The sequence below is a fragment of the Hetaerina americana genome, unplaced genomic scaffold (assembly GCF_022747635.1).
Source record: "Hetaerina americana unplaced genomic scaffold, ioHetAmer1.1.p SCAF_7, whole genome shotgun sequence".
NCBI classification, from domain to species: domain Eukaryota; kingdom Metazoa; phylum Arthropoda; class Insecta; order Odonata; family Calopterygidae; genus Hetaerina; species Hetaerina americana.
The window spans coordinates 60,316,353-60,331,438 of NW_027287316.1; the positions used below are offsets into that span (position 1 = coordinate 60,316,353).

At 37.4% G+C, this 15,086-nt stretch overlaps 1 protein-coding gene across 4 annotated transcripts in view; it reads left to right on the forward strand.

Annotated features, from left to right (window-relative positions):
- Positions 1-15,086, forward strand: part of Scp1 (Sarcoplasmic calcium-binding protein 1) — a 258,498-nt gene that overhangs the window by 196,129 nt on the left and 47,283 nt on the right. For all 4 annotated transcript variants that reach the window (XM_071595328.1, XM_071595331.1, XM_071595330.1 and 1 more), the window contains one exon: positions 336-432. In XM_071595328.1, coding sequence (XP_071451429.1) covers positions 381-432 — 52 coding nt within the window. In that variant the 5' untranslated portion in view covers positions 336-380. The remainder of the gene's footprint in view (positions 1-335; positions 433-15,086) is intronic.

Here is a 15,086-nt window from a genome sequence, read left to right on the forward strand (position 1 = left end):
ATAGTTGATGTTTTTATCCAACGTGTTACAATACGATCATTTCATCCTATCTTTCAAAATGAATTATATCCTGAGTTAAAGTTAATTTCCTTCATTTGAAGCTATTATTTTGAAACAATTGACACAATAATATCAACGCTTAGTATTTAAGAATTTGGCGAATGCAAATGTTTCAGGTTGTCATCAACAATGTAATTTATTAACGATATTCCTATCCATAGTATATGAAGGTCGTACTCTTAGTGCATATGATACTGGTATCTAATTAAGATACTTTTGTTTGCTCAACTTATTAAGAATAATTTCTCAAGTACTTTTCTTTTGTTTCTTTACAGACACATTACCTCGCAGAACTCAAGTAACCTCAAAGAAAAATAAAAATGGCCTACAGCTGGGACAACAGAGTGAAGTTCGTGGTCCGTTATTTGTATGGTAAGTAAATGTTCAAATTGACTTCTAGTATCTATCATTTTCATTGCCAACCAATTTATAACTCATCTAAAAATTCCTCTCCTCTTGCAAAATTTCTCTTCTGAGCATGTTGGAACATTATCGTCTTCCTGTCTTAAGATCTACTAAAATCGACCATTTACTCAGCAAAGCGTACAAAAAAGTAGTTTTTCTATTATACAGTGAACATGAGCGATGCCTTTCACAAATCATAATCCGTGTATAAAATCGAAAAGAGGTTAAAAATGTCACGAATGACAAGAAATTATTATCAAAATAATTGTTGAGGGCTGAAAGATTTAAATATAGTGCTGACATAGATTTAGACATTAGATTCAGGCACGAAGGTAATTCAAGGGGATCGGTATGGTAAACAGGCTAATGTACTGGCTTCTCACCCCATCTGTCAGGCCAATGCCAACACCGGGTTTTCCTCCCCTCTTCCTCTGCTCACTGAATATTCATTCCTTGACATACTCCCTACCTATGTCAAATTACATTGGCTTTCGGTCGCCTTCTCCAACAAATTAATGCTAATACAAAGGCCCTTTAAGTACTAGAGCTTGCGAGGGATAAGCAAAGCTATACGAGCTCGTATACGAGTTAATACAGTTCATATATGTATATGGAGAAGGCGCCGAAACTATCGACAATACCTGACGCATTCTTGAATGCATAAAAGTTTTTATGTTCTCGCAATGTTAAAAACCAATCGAACATTAGTTTTGACAAAGATAAAATTAAATTTTTTCTCACAAAATACGATTTCCTCCTTCTTAATTCCGCTCTTCATACCAATCGTGCGGTTAACGGAAATATTCTTAAGTCTAGGGCAATAAGCGATGAGGAAAACATGTTCAGGAAATAAGAAGAAATTAAAATAGATTATGAATTCAGAGCCCTGCCTGGCACTTCCGTGCAAATCTCGTTTGATTCCCTCTGCCTTTTCCTCTTACCTACACCGCCTCCACCGAGGGACTTAATAATTCCTCCCGGATTCCTAGAAGGGGAGAGCCTTCGTCAGGGAGGAAGTGTAGGAGGAAGTTGCGGAGAATGAAGGAGCAGCATTGAAGGGAGAAGTGGAGAAGAATAGGGAGGTCGAGGAGAGTGTATCAGAAAGAGGGAACACAATGGAAGTGAGAGAGGGGTCAGAGCACTCAAGGGAGAAAGAGAGAGACCTTCTGTCCCTCTGAAAAGGAAGACTTTTCTTACGCTCTGAGTCCGTAAAACAAAGAAAAAGGTGCAAGAAACAACCGAAGGCTGAAAATCAAATCTTCTCCCACAGCTAGACTGTCGGTTCAACCAGGCCAACGATTATTGATTATTAACAGTTCATATCAAAGTATCCACAGTATAAGGAGATAAGCAAAATCCAAAAAAACGTTCCTCTCCTAACACTACACGCATATATTGCTTTTTAAAGAGAGAGTGGCCGTCAAGTGATCACTGCACCTGCGGAATCGACCCACCGTTCCGTAATCGGTGAAATAATTTCATGAAAGCACGGGACATTTTGGTAAAAAGGGAGTGGTGAAAATTTTCAGCTACCGCCAGATAAGAGAGAAATAGCCTAGATGTTGTTTCCGTTCAGAGAGAATCGAGGGAGACTCAATTTGACCAGACACCTTTTGAACAACACGTTAGCGCATATTACTAAAGATCTCCTCTTCCGATTTCCACTTACGCACTGCCCCTCTTTCCATGCAAAAGTGGAGCCACAATCTTGTTAACACCAATTTTGCGATTGGTGGTTTTTTACTCTCGCACGATATAATTATAATTATTACCTATTTGGTTCCAAACGCGTGGATAGAAAATCTAGCATTTGAAATGCATCAAACCAATGTAAAATGCGTACTAGACTAGCTATAAATAATTCAGTTCATCGTATGTACCAATGGTATATTTACTAGGACAAGTATCTTCAAACCAGTCGGTTGAATGATCATTGTCTAAGAATAGCAGCTGTGATCGACATTAAAGAGTTAGCACTAAAATTATTTTGTCTCATACCAATGATGTTGAGGGCACCGTTTACGCTCGCTGCAACAAGTAATCACAGATGTTTTTAGAGCTGTTTGAAAATCATGTTATCAAAACATTAAACTATATGTATTTAAAGCTATGCGCTTCAAAATTTTAGAGAATGCTCTTAGCAATTCTCGACAAAATTCTCGAAAAAAATTATTGATAGCTGCGGTGTTCAAAGCTGAAGAGAGCGATATAGTTTTATTAAAGAAAATAATTCGCTTTCAGCAGAATGTTTGTATATATATATATATATATATATATATATATATATATATATATATATATATATATATATATATATATATATATATACGTTACATTACTAAAGTTACATTGAAAGCATTTCCTTAATTTCATATTTTTTCTTGGTCTAGCAAAATGTTATTTCTTCTCACGCATCACGAATGATGTCCAAAGTTCTCTTCCATTTTAAATTTCCAAAAACTGTTCACTCTCGCGATCTACTGCCCAATAGAGATGGGTGGAAGTAAATATAGACGACAAATGGTTTAGAGAAACCTCTTAGCAACCCATTCCGGTTACAACGACAGACGTTCTTGGGAGAGCCAACTCGATAATCATATCGTCGAAGTTGGGAACGCGGAATGGAATAAGGAAGAGAAGGGAAAGGTGCGATTGAAATGAAAAACAAATATAAAAGCGCCACAATAAGGGCCCACGGGGGAGGTCAACGACAGAGTGGCAAGGGATAGAGTGAGAGGGAAACAATGGACATTCTGAAATGCCATCGAAATGGAGAGCGTTCTTTGGTCTCTTGAGGAGTAATGAAAGGGAGAAGAACGGCTGAGAAGAGATGAATGGAGGGAGGGTTTGTTGAAGAAGGCCATCATAAAAGACGGTGATGGTGAAAATGAAAGGGAGTTAATGGATAGGTGAGGTAAGGTTGGCAGGGAATGATGGGAGAATTGGTGTTGAGGGTCAAGAGGTTTGTTTTCGGGACAATGGCAGACATAATTCATTGGTAACTGAGATACTGTTTTTCTCTATTGAAATAAAACGTTATGGAATTTTATTTTTCAACTCTTTTCATACTTTCAAATTCCTCGGTTAATCATGACTTCAACTCTAAGTTACTCATAAATTCTTGCGATTTTCTATTCGAACTTAGGCCAGAATGTCAATCCATTTTTCTACTTATCTGTGTGAAAGGCATCACAAAAATAATGGTTCCGAAAGCAACTTTGTTATTTGAAGATTTCAACTAACTCCAATGCGTATTGACAAAATAGGATGAGTAGTGTTACAGTGCTCTAACGTTATAATTTTTTCACTTGCCAATAAATATTTTTTTGGTCAAGCATGGTATACCGTTTCACAGCCCACGCGAATCAAAATATTGCATGCGCAAAGGAATCCAAATCCGATAACCAGTTTAACTCTAGACCAGAACTTTGTCTGGTGTTTAAGGCATTCAACTCTTGCTCCTGATCAAAGTTTTTGGTTTTTATCAGTGAATGCAGCAATTTTATAGCCCATTTTAGTTCAAGGAATAATACGAATATATGTACGTAGAGTTTGACACATTAAAAAGTGCATTTAAGAGCGCTGACAGTTACAAGTTTTATCAACCCACATCTGATTTACTTTACGATTAAATAAACAACGGTAGGATAAATGATTTGTCATATGGCTGCTTAATAATCTCCGTTTCTTAATAACTTGTCTTATATTCATAACTATTTTGTAGAAATAAAAGGTTCTCATGCACAATCTACTATTGGAATGGCTTAAAGAAATATTGAGCAAGATGTGAGTAACGGGAAGGGTGGACTGTAATTTATCTCTCCCTACCTTATTCTCCCTCTCACTCTTGTGGTTTATCAAAAGAGAGATCGAGAGAAAAGAGGCTTTGACGGCGTTTAGTCGAGGAATATAGGAAGGGAGGCCATCTCACTAGAGGCTCGGCCTTGATGAAAAATAACACGGGAATCCCAGTGGGTGATGGAAGGAAGAAGATATTGTCCTCCCCTCCCAGGACACCCCAAATGTGTCCCTCGCCTCACTCCACCCATCTCTGTTAACTCTCCCCTCCAACTAGTCACGTGCTATGATTTGATTGCCGATGGTCTCGTTAACCGTTATGGTATTTATTCTTGGAGTAGTTGAAGTTGAGTAGTGTTCCCTTGGGTTGCATATTTTCAAATTTTGCATCTCCTATTATTTCCCAGTACAATACACGCTAAATTTCCTTGAAATATTGCAATATTGCGTTCGTGACTTAATACGACCTATTTTGAGAATAAATACCAACTCTTTATCCATTTCTAAGACGATAGCTATATCAACTATTCAGTGAACCTTCATCATAACCGTCGCCGGTCATTAGACGAATACGGGAATGCAATAATTTTTCACGAGAATCTTAGAGAAATATTTGACATGAGGTGAAGTTTCTTGCAAATTTTATATCATCAGTACCTTCACTTAGTCTTTTTAATATTCTGTATGACCTAAAATAAAAAATTAGGGAGAAATGTGCCCATAAATTTATCCAGCCTATGACCTATCTGGTATTGTTAGTGACACAAACTATAGTCAAACAAGAGTGTAATTAACTTGATATCTTCGATTAAATATGTATTAGTAATAATTTAAGAAACCACTTGACTAGATTACCTGTATCCTTTCTACATCGAATGCTGAATATCCATCAATAGTATATTTTTCATTATTCCTCTACATTTAGTTGGATATTATTTTCTCCTCTTCAGTTCAACGTCTACAGGGTTCGTCCGGAAAATAAATGTACTGATTTTTTCCCGCCACTCCAGGCGCGCCCAGCACCGCTCTGACGAGCTGCGATTGGAGGGGGGTATGTTGGCAAGCGACGCTGAAAAAGGCAGTCGGCTCTGAGCTGTGGTGTAGTGAGGAGCTCTGTTAACGCGAACCTCCACGCTCGACCCACGTCACGGAACGCGATGCCGAAGTTTTTGGTGCAGCGTTATTCCCTCAAATTTGCGGTAAAGCTTGGGAAATCGTCTACCGAAACTGTCGGTATGATTAACCAGGCTGACGGGGAGTCAGCCATGTCCAGAAACATGATCTTTCGGTGGCACAAGATGTTCGTGGAGGGCAGAGAAGAGGTCGACGACGAACCACGGCCTGGACGCCCATCAACGACACTCACCGACGAAAATGTGCGAAAAGTTCGCGATGTACTGAACTCTGATCGTCGTCTTAGTGTTTGGATGATAGCAGAGCAGTGTAATGTGCCAAAAACAATAGTGCAAGAGATTATTAGGGAGCAATTACAGATGCGAAAAATTTGTGCAAAGTTGGTGCCGAAAGTGCTCAGTGATGATCAAAGACTCAATCGTTTGGAAATCGCGACACAACTTGCGGATCACTGCAAAAATGATCCACATTTTTTAGAAAACGTTGTTTCGGGTGACGAGACGTGGATCTTTGAGTACGAACCGGAGTCGAAGAGACAAAGTGCGGAGTGGCACACCCCATCATCACCCCGTCAAAAGAAAGCTCGCATGAGCAAATCTCGGATCAAGGCGATGCTCATTGTCTTTTTTGACAAAAGGGGAGTCGTCCACTACGAATTTGTCCCTGAACGACAAACTGTAAATGCTGCATTTTACGTCCAAGTGCTCGACAGGCTTCGAAAACGAGTCGCCCGCGTCCGGCCAGCGATCAAAAACATCTGGCGGCTGCATCACGACAATGCGCCGTCTCACACCGCGCTTGTCGTGTCGGACTTCTTGGCCAAGCACGGCGTGGCAACGCTGCCGCACCCGCCCTACAGCCCGGACTTGGCACCACCGGACTTCTTTCTGTTCCCGAAGATAAAGAGGAGTTTGAAAGGAACGCGATACGGGACTTTGGACGCCGTCAAAGAGGCCGTGACGACGTGTCTTCGAGAGGTTCCCGATGATGCCTTCGCGGGAGCGTTCCAGGAATGGGAACGCCGCTGGAACAAGTGTATCGACTCACAAGGGTCCTATTTTGAGGAATATTAGCTTAAGATATGTAAAAGTGTAATAAATTTTTTTTCCTGAGCTCAGTACACTTATTTTCCGGACAAACCCTGTATTTACTCATTCCTAGTTAATTCAATTCATGATTCATCAGGGAGAACAAATACCTCCATCCCTCTCTCTCTTCTCTGTCCCTTCCACAAGCTCTTCACTTCTTACCTATTTTTCAATCATGAAAAACATAGGCAAATTGTTTTCTGAATTTTTTCAGTCCAAATAAGCAAATATACTTCGCTATATAACTTTGGAAATTCCACTCCAAGGCACTTCTAGTAATTGCAATGGATCAATACTCAAACATTTATACAGGTCATGCACATTCGTTATTTAAGATCAATCCAATATTCACGTATGACGGTAAAACTAAAATACCGCGCTTCGCGTACCTACATTGATAATACCATTTACATTCCAATACATATTCCTCCCACAGGGAACATTTACGAATACGCAATTCAATCAAAACTGAAGAAGTATATCACATGAAAACTACCGTTAAGTATTCATTATCCCTGCTTTGCCACCCATTGCGCGTCACACTAAGACAGAGTAGGTATCATGATGCTCTTTGTTCTAGTGAAGCAGCTCGCTAATATATCTTGGCGACTTTCATACTCGTAGTACAAGGGTTTTTCTCTCGAAGAAATATTTCCGGCAAAAGTTTAATTGATAAATAAACTAGTATTATTTAAAGCCATAATGGGTATATTTAAGGACTCGATCGTATAAACACCTAAAAATTGCTAAAGTCGACTAAAACAATATAATTCATGGCAATATTGCATAAAATTGTATGGATAAACTTTTGGATTTGGAAACACTTTGGATAAACGTTAGAGGTTCAAATCCAGGTGATACAAAGGGCTCTCTCAGCTAAACCCATTCTGTATGATTTTCTGGATGGCTCCCTAACCATGCATGCGTCCTTCAAACCAATATTTCTAATGCTTCATTTACATACACCGCAATTAAACAATATTCAACTGTCAGCAAGATACATTTATTGTTAATTTAGTACTGCCATTCTTATTCTTTACAGACAGTGAACAAAATTTCAAAACCTTGCCGTTTAAAATAAAACTACTTTTAAATTCTTTTGATCGACTACATCTCAATGACTCTCAAGTTTTAAAGTATAGTATGAGAAGACCCACGAATGCTAATTCATCATAGCTCAAGTTAAATACACTTGTAATGTTTTATCTAACGGGCAAATCTAAAAGAAACTTTGGGATGAAACTAAAGCTTTAAATAAAAGCTCTTATTTGTTCTAACATATTTTCATCGAACATATCGTGCATATCGCGTGCAAAACAAACGCAACGCCCCTCTCGCTATCCATTTTTGAGATCGAATTTGTGTCACCCACACATCTACCCTTATCCTCTGTTCAATCCATCCCAATGATGTCTTCCTTCGCTGACAACTCCCCACACCACCCTCGTCTGAAGTGGCGAAGTTTGCTTGTAATGAACACGGGAGGCTGCGAAGAGGCGAGCATGGAGACAAAAGAGGAATTTTCATCTCGGAAAGGATTGGATCCGATGCCGGCAAGCCCGGCGCGGAGGGGAAACGAATTGAAGGGAATTGCGGGCGCAAAAGATGATCGATACAGTCTCCACACACTCCCCTCTGAACCGTAACCCATATCCTTCCACGCCCCCTCGCTTCCCCTTAAAACTCCGTTCTGAGTGAAAATGACAGGGGAACAACTCATAGGCATGATCTCTACCGTTGAATCGCTATATGAACAGGTCATTTTTTCGTGCGGCACGCGCATAAACTCGTCTTTCCGGTAGGAATGCGAAGAGAACATCCACGCACGAATCACGCAAGATCGACTCTAAATGCTAACAAGAACAACTGAGGAAACTACGGATAGAAAAGCTTAATATGGAAGGGATTATAACACCCTTTTAATCGGAAAAATTAGGACTATGAGATTATTTTACCACTCAAGATCGTAACACATTCACAAAAAGGACAGAACTAAAACCTAAGACCTTTGGTCTAGCTTTCGTTAGTCCACTGACCTCACTGTGAGTGGGTGCCGACTTTAAGTGGCGCCCACCATTAAATTAAACTGGGAAAATCAATATTATAGACTACTGCATACAGGAGAAGTTCATAGCAGGAGGGCTACTCAACTATACTGCTTTCAGAGATTAAAATATTTAAATATTTATCAACACGCGGTTGAAGAAAACGATATTTCTTTGTCTCAGAATTTCCTGATCTTCATCGACGTGAATGATCATTACAGGACCTTGGTCCGGAACCTAAATAGGGAAAAGAAGGAGGCAAAGGAAAAATTTCTTATCAATGCAATTTCAAAAGACAACGCAACGAAATTTTATAGATACATGAGAACAAGGAAAGATAACAGGGAACGCGTGACTATATTAAAAACTAAGGAAAATGGTATTGTAACAGACACTGTAGAAATAGCAAATATGTTCAACTTCTGCTTTACGGATGTTTTTCGGGGAATAGAAAACAAAAAGGAAAATAAGGCTTGCCTAAATTGCTCGGAAACGACAGAGAACTTCATCAGCATAACAGCACCAAATAACCTACTGCCCTCGACAAACGGTATTATCTTGGAGGACTCATATTTTGTGAAAAAAATAAGGAGGATGAGGAAAAATAAGTCAGTGGGACCGGATAATATCTCAATTGATATTCTAAAACTGGGTGATACCGCAATAGCTTTGTACCTGAGTCATCTATTCAAAGTAACTTTAAATAATGATGCCTTGCCCAATGATTGGAAAAAAGCAAATATTACACCAATTTTCAAGAAAGGGGATAAAACAATAGCCAACAATTATAGACCGGTAAGCATAACCTCAGTTGTTTGCAAAATAATGGAAAAAAGAATCGCTGACTACATTCGGGAATGGTGGGCAAGAGATACATGGCTATTCAAACACCAAGATGGGTTTAGAACGGGATACTCGTGTGAAACGCAGCTTTTGGGATTAAGTCAATACATCGGCGACGCAATAGACGAAGGAAAGGAAGTGGATGCAGTAATTGTTGATTTTTCGGCAGCTTTTGACCGAGTGCCTCACGATAAATTATTGTTAAAGTTGGATTCGTTACCATTGGACTTGAGGGTAAAACAATGGATAAAAAATTTTCTCAGAGGCAGAACTCAAAAAGTAAAATTAGGGGATACATTTTCAAATGAGGCGAGCGTATTAGCAGGAGTTCCACAAGGTAGTATTCTTGGGCCATTACTCTTCCTAATTTACGTAAACGATCTACCAAACAATTTACATTCCCAAATAAGACTCTTTGCTGATGACTGCATTATATACAGACGGATAGAACATGTAAATGACCATGTAATATTACAAAATGACATCGATCGCCTTGGTGACTGGGTTACAAATAATAATATGGGCATTAATATAAGTAAAAGTAAGCATATAAAATTTTCAAATAAAAAGAATGCAGAAAAGGAAATTTACACCCTCTTTGGAGAAAGAATCCCATGTACTAGTCAATGCAAATATTTAGGCATTTATTTAACTAGGGATCTTGGGTGGGGAGTCCAAGTAGATAATTTGACACGGAAGGCATTTAAAGTATTGCATTGGGTGATGAGAAATTTAAAAGGAAGTAGCGTAGCCACAAAAGAAAAAGCATATAAGGCACTAGTTATCCCTATCCTAGAATACTCCTCCATAGTATGGGATCCATATGAGGTGGGACATATTAAAAAGATAGAAAAAGTTCAAAGAAAGGCAGCAAGATATGTACTCGGAAGGTACAAAAGAACAGATAGTGTCACGGATATGTTAGATGTACTGAAATGGGAGAGTTTTAAAAATAGAAGAAAAAGGAGTAGGTTAGGCGCGATGTATAGAATTGTTAAAAAGGACGAAGCGTGGGAAGATTTATGGCAAGGGATAGAAAAGCCTAACTTTAAGGGAAAAAACGACCATAGCCACAAAATAAAAATAAGGACTCAAAAAACAAATAAGAAAAAATACTCTTTTTTAAATAGAACCATTATTGATTGGAACCAGCTGCCTGGAGGTTTGTTTGAGCCCTTTCCATGCAATTTTAGAAGTTTTAAGTTGAAATGTAAAGTAGCCACTGGGTAATAAACTTCACTGTAGTTTGGAAAATATTGTTTGTGTGTGATGTGGACGGCATTTTGTATGTGGTGTGGAAGTTTGTTTGTATGTGATGTGGAAGTGTCATTATGTAAAAATATTTTGTCTCTTATCTGTTTTTATGTGTTCGTATGTAATTTTCGTTGTTAGTAGTTATCTTTGACCGAACCTGACCGTTGCCACCAGGAAATTTGCCTAATTGCAACGTAATTGTGTAAATAATAAAATAAATAATAAATAAATAACAACTTGGCTGAATGATAAGCTAAAGCTTGATCATTATTGCAGAGTTTGTTTTCTTTTATAGTGAAACTTGCCACGCAATGAATGATTATCTACTTTAGTTCCTCTGAAGGAAATTTTTGTAATCAATAATATTACGTTAAACTCAGCTTTGTAAAGAACTACTTAAGGCTTACTTGGTTCACTACCATCGAACTCATTCAAATGAGTACAAATATCCACCTAGATATATATATTAACACAACTTTTGATCGTATTTTTAAGTAAATAATCGTTCACATTTTTTCTAGCGCACGATTTAATGTTGTAATAAAAAGCAATTCACTAGTTAATTATTTTGTCACCAAAAGACAAACCAGCATGTTACGCGCAGGAAAGTCTGAGCGACGATTAATCAAATAAGAAATGATAGGATTGGGTAGCCACCCAGAGGCATTACTGGATGGCGCCTGTAGTATATGCATCACCCAACTATAGTTTTGGTGAGAAATTGCCTAACGTTCAGGCGCCAACTCATTCCTTCCTGAAGTTGTTAATCTTGAAACTGTAAAACTGACATTCCATAACCCTTGATTCACAAATTCATGAAAGTCGTCCAACACTTCCTAGAAACTTCTATAAAATTATTAATAGCGTAAATTTTAATTATAATGTCTAAACATATGGGTAAAAATTGCATGCTAGAGTGCTGCAAAACAATTTGGCTGGTTTATTTCATTTATATTTTTCCTAAGAAAGTCTAAAGACACGTATTATGAAATAAACGGAAGGAAAATATTCTTACAAGAACTGGATTTTTTTAATAGCAAGATGGATATATTCCCCACCTAAATAAAGTTATTGTGTCTTAACTTTCCTTTAAACATTTATTCTACTGAAAATATGAATTGGAAATATCGAAGGTAATTAGTGAACTTCGATTAATGGTTTAGTGTTCGTAAGGAACTTTAGTTCTGTCTCAAATGATTCTGTCAGCTTAAGTAACACTAAGGAGTATCATCGAAAGAAAACACCTGGCGGCAATGAACTTCCAGGGTTGCCTTAAGGAGGTAATCTGCAGTAGAGCACGACCGGATTTTTCCTCCACAAGCTCTTTGAAGCTCACAATCTCGGTCTCTATAACTGCTTCATAATTCCCGCTAATGGGAGTGGAAGGATTTAGATGAAGTTAACTGAGACTTTCAGCTCCTCTTAGGAAGAAATGTAGCTTGGGCCCAACCCCACAACGAGAATCGATACTTTTAACTTAAGAGAATTGCTATCGCCACATTATGAGGCAATAATGTCCACAGGATTACTCTCCAAAGAAGGAAGGCAGTAATTATTTATACGGAACGCTGAAAGAGATTCAATTTCCTGACGTTACGGAAACTTTGGCTGTATACGTGTACACACACTTATGTGGCTTGTGAACCTTAAATTGCATATGCGTCAGCTTTATGTGGTGTAAATAAATTCCAGACGAATTGATAATGTATTATTGAAAATCAAATGGATGTATTTTATACTCTTAAACATTTCCTTGTGTTGACATTTACCGGTTGATGTGGTTGCGTAGAAGCATGGGGTTGGATTATTTTTACCTTACGATTAAAACCTAAGAAGTACTTTTTGAAGTAATAGGAACGGTTAAATTTAAAAAATTAGTGTTCTAGTTAGCTTAATTTTAAGTATACCAGACCATCACTTTCACAAAATTTTATAAAGCCATCATAGAAACCTATTCAGTTTCAAACCACGAAACGTATTTACTTCCAAATTATAACATGCTTAGGTTGACGTTGTTGTTTCAATCCTCATGAGGACGTGTTTGTTTTTGAGACGTTTGGCAGTCGTTGAATCGAATCGAAAATGTAATCAATGAATTAAGAGTTCTCGAAACCAATATCTACTAACAATTTTTAATGCAGTACTGTACAGGCATATTGGGACAAAATGTATCGCATCAAATCGATCCATTAAAATTGAGCAATCAATTATAAAGTGCTTTAAAGTCCTAATGAGATTATTTTCACAGAATCGGATCTGAAAAACCTTTTCTCATATCACCGCTTCCAATGGAAGCGAGCTGATTCTCTTCAGATGCCGTCAAACCCGAGTTCTGTATATAAGGTGGTATCTTAATATCCACTCAGAATAAAATCTGGCACCCTTCCTTCAAAATCTAGACGAGTTATGGTGAATTTTGCGAGATATCGCGAAAAAAACGAAAACACTCGTCGAGTGGACTAATAGTTTAAGAAACTATTTCGGGCATATGACGTAAGAAAGCAGCAGCAGGTAAAAATAAAAACTCTTTCGACGGTGGAGATAATCAGTCGCGGATAATCAGAACGGTGCGAGTAGAGATAGAGTGAGTTACAGCTGGAAGGAAAACTTTTATCTTCCCTTTCTCAAAGCAATGCAGCCTTGTATACAGTTGCTGAAAAGAAAAACAATTTGCAGCGATCTACCTCATCCTCCAAAGGGACTTCCTATCCCCCATTATCTCTCTTTTGTCCTCCAGCGTACAATCAAAATGAGATCTGGATCGTGCATTTTTTTCAATTACGTTCTCTGCCTTCCGTCTTTATTTATTTTCCGGTTTCTAAAATCTGAGACAGGTTATTTCGCGAGAATTTGCTGCCTTTGCTGATATAAGCAGCAATTTGAAAGCTCTTCTAATCTTTCACGAAGACATTTGTATTTTTGTCGCATTACTACCAGGAGTTTTCCGTACATTAACCCGTCAATACATGTTTCTCATCCAGTGGAATTTCGTTTTTACAATTATATCAACGCAATCAGTAAATTAAACCCTTATGCATTGTTTTTTTTTCATTTTTTCATTTCAACATTTCATTTTGGTTGGGTACATAGGTATATATATGTTACTTTCATGTAGCTTTTCGATAAAACTTTGATACGTAAGACGCCCGTACAATGAAATAAACGGAGTTCATTCTTGAGAATTTAATCAACATCACCCACGATTTCAATTAATATACGCGGAATTCCAATTTGTAGGTAAGTCATCACGAAGACATTAGTATTATTGTATAATATCAACATGGTATATATATATATATATATATATATATATATATATATATACACAAATATATAATATACATATACATATATATATATATATATATATATATATATATAATGAAATGTCACGCATAAATAAAGGCGTATGTAATTTTAATCTTCAACGATCATCTCTCGTCATGTAAAACTTCCTACGATATATTTGCTCATATACATCATTTATTAAAATTTCATATAAAATGTTTCAATCAAATAAACATTTTTTAACGAATTTTTATTTAAACCTTTCCGGCATGTACGCTCATGTCTAGAATAATGTCCATAATCATTACAGTAACATCAGCTACGATTAGCCAAAAATGACTGCATGATCTATGCATCTCCAAACATATATCCATTTTGGCAAGAGAAGACGTAGCAAATTACTCAAATGCTTAGTACTTCCTCGACCTAAAACTCTCCCCCCTAATATGAGGAGTCGAAATGGGAAAAATATTTCCGCCAAAATAAAGTTATCGTTTTCATTCTTCTCCCTCTCAAACCTCAAATCCTTTTTCCTTCACTCTCTCTCTTTCTCTACTTATATATGAAAGAGAGCGTTCGCCTAATTAGGAGGAAGTGCCAAATAATGAGGTCCATAACTGGCCAAAGTTCCGCTTTGAAAATTCCCTTATTTTCAATTCCCGAGTACTCCTCGTGTATCGGCAACAACTCGGTTAGAGCTCTAAAGGGGAAAATTTTAATTGATAACGAATGTACCATAAGTATCCCCTTGATAAAGTCCAAATTGAGAGAGAGCCAACGAATAACAAGAGACAGCCATAGTTTTCTCAAATATAAACTTTTTTCTCATTAGGGGAAAGAGTCAGTGTTTATTTTGTAAGGAATGGAAATAGGAATATATTTTACTTTTTCGGGTATAATGAAGAATCGTTGTAAAATATTCCCATATCACATTTATTTTTCATTCATTATTTAGGATTGTTGTGAAGATACGTACATCTTATCATAAATTATCATAAATAACTTATACTTACATCGTTGCAGGAAATAATTGATTTCTACAATCAGTACGCCTTTTCGATATTTGATCTATGTAAATTATTAGGTGTTCAAGTAGGTAGTAGCATCCCTAATGATGATCAAAAAGTGCAAAATTTAAAGCTCAGCACATCCATGAGTACAGGTTGACTGA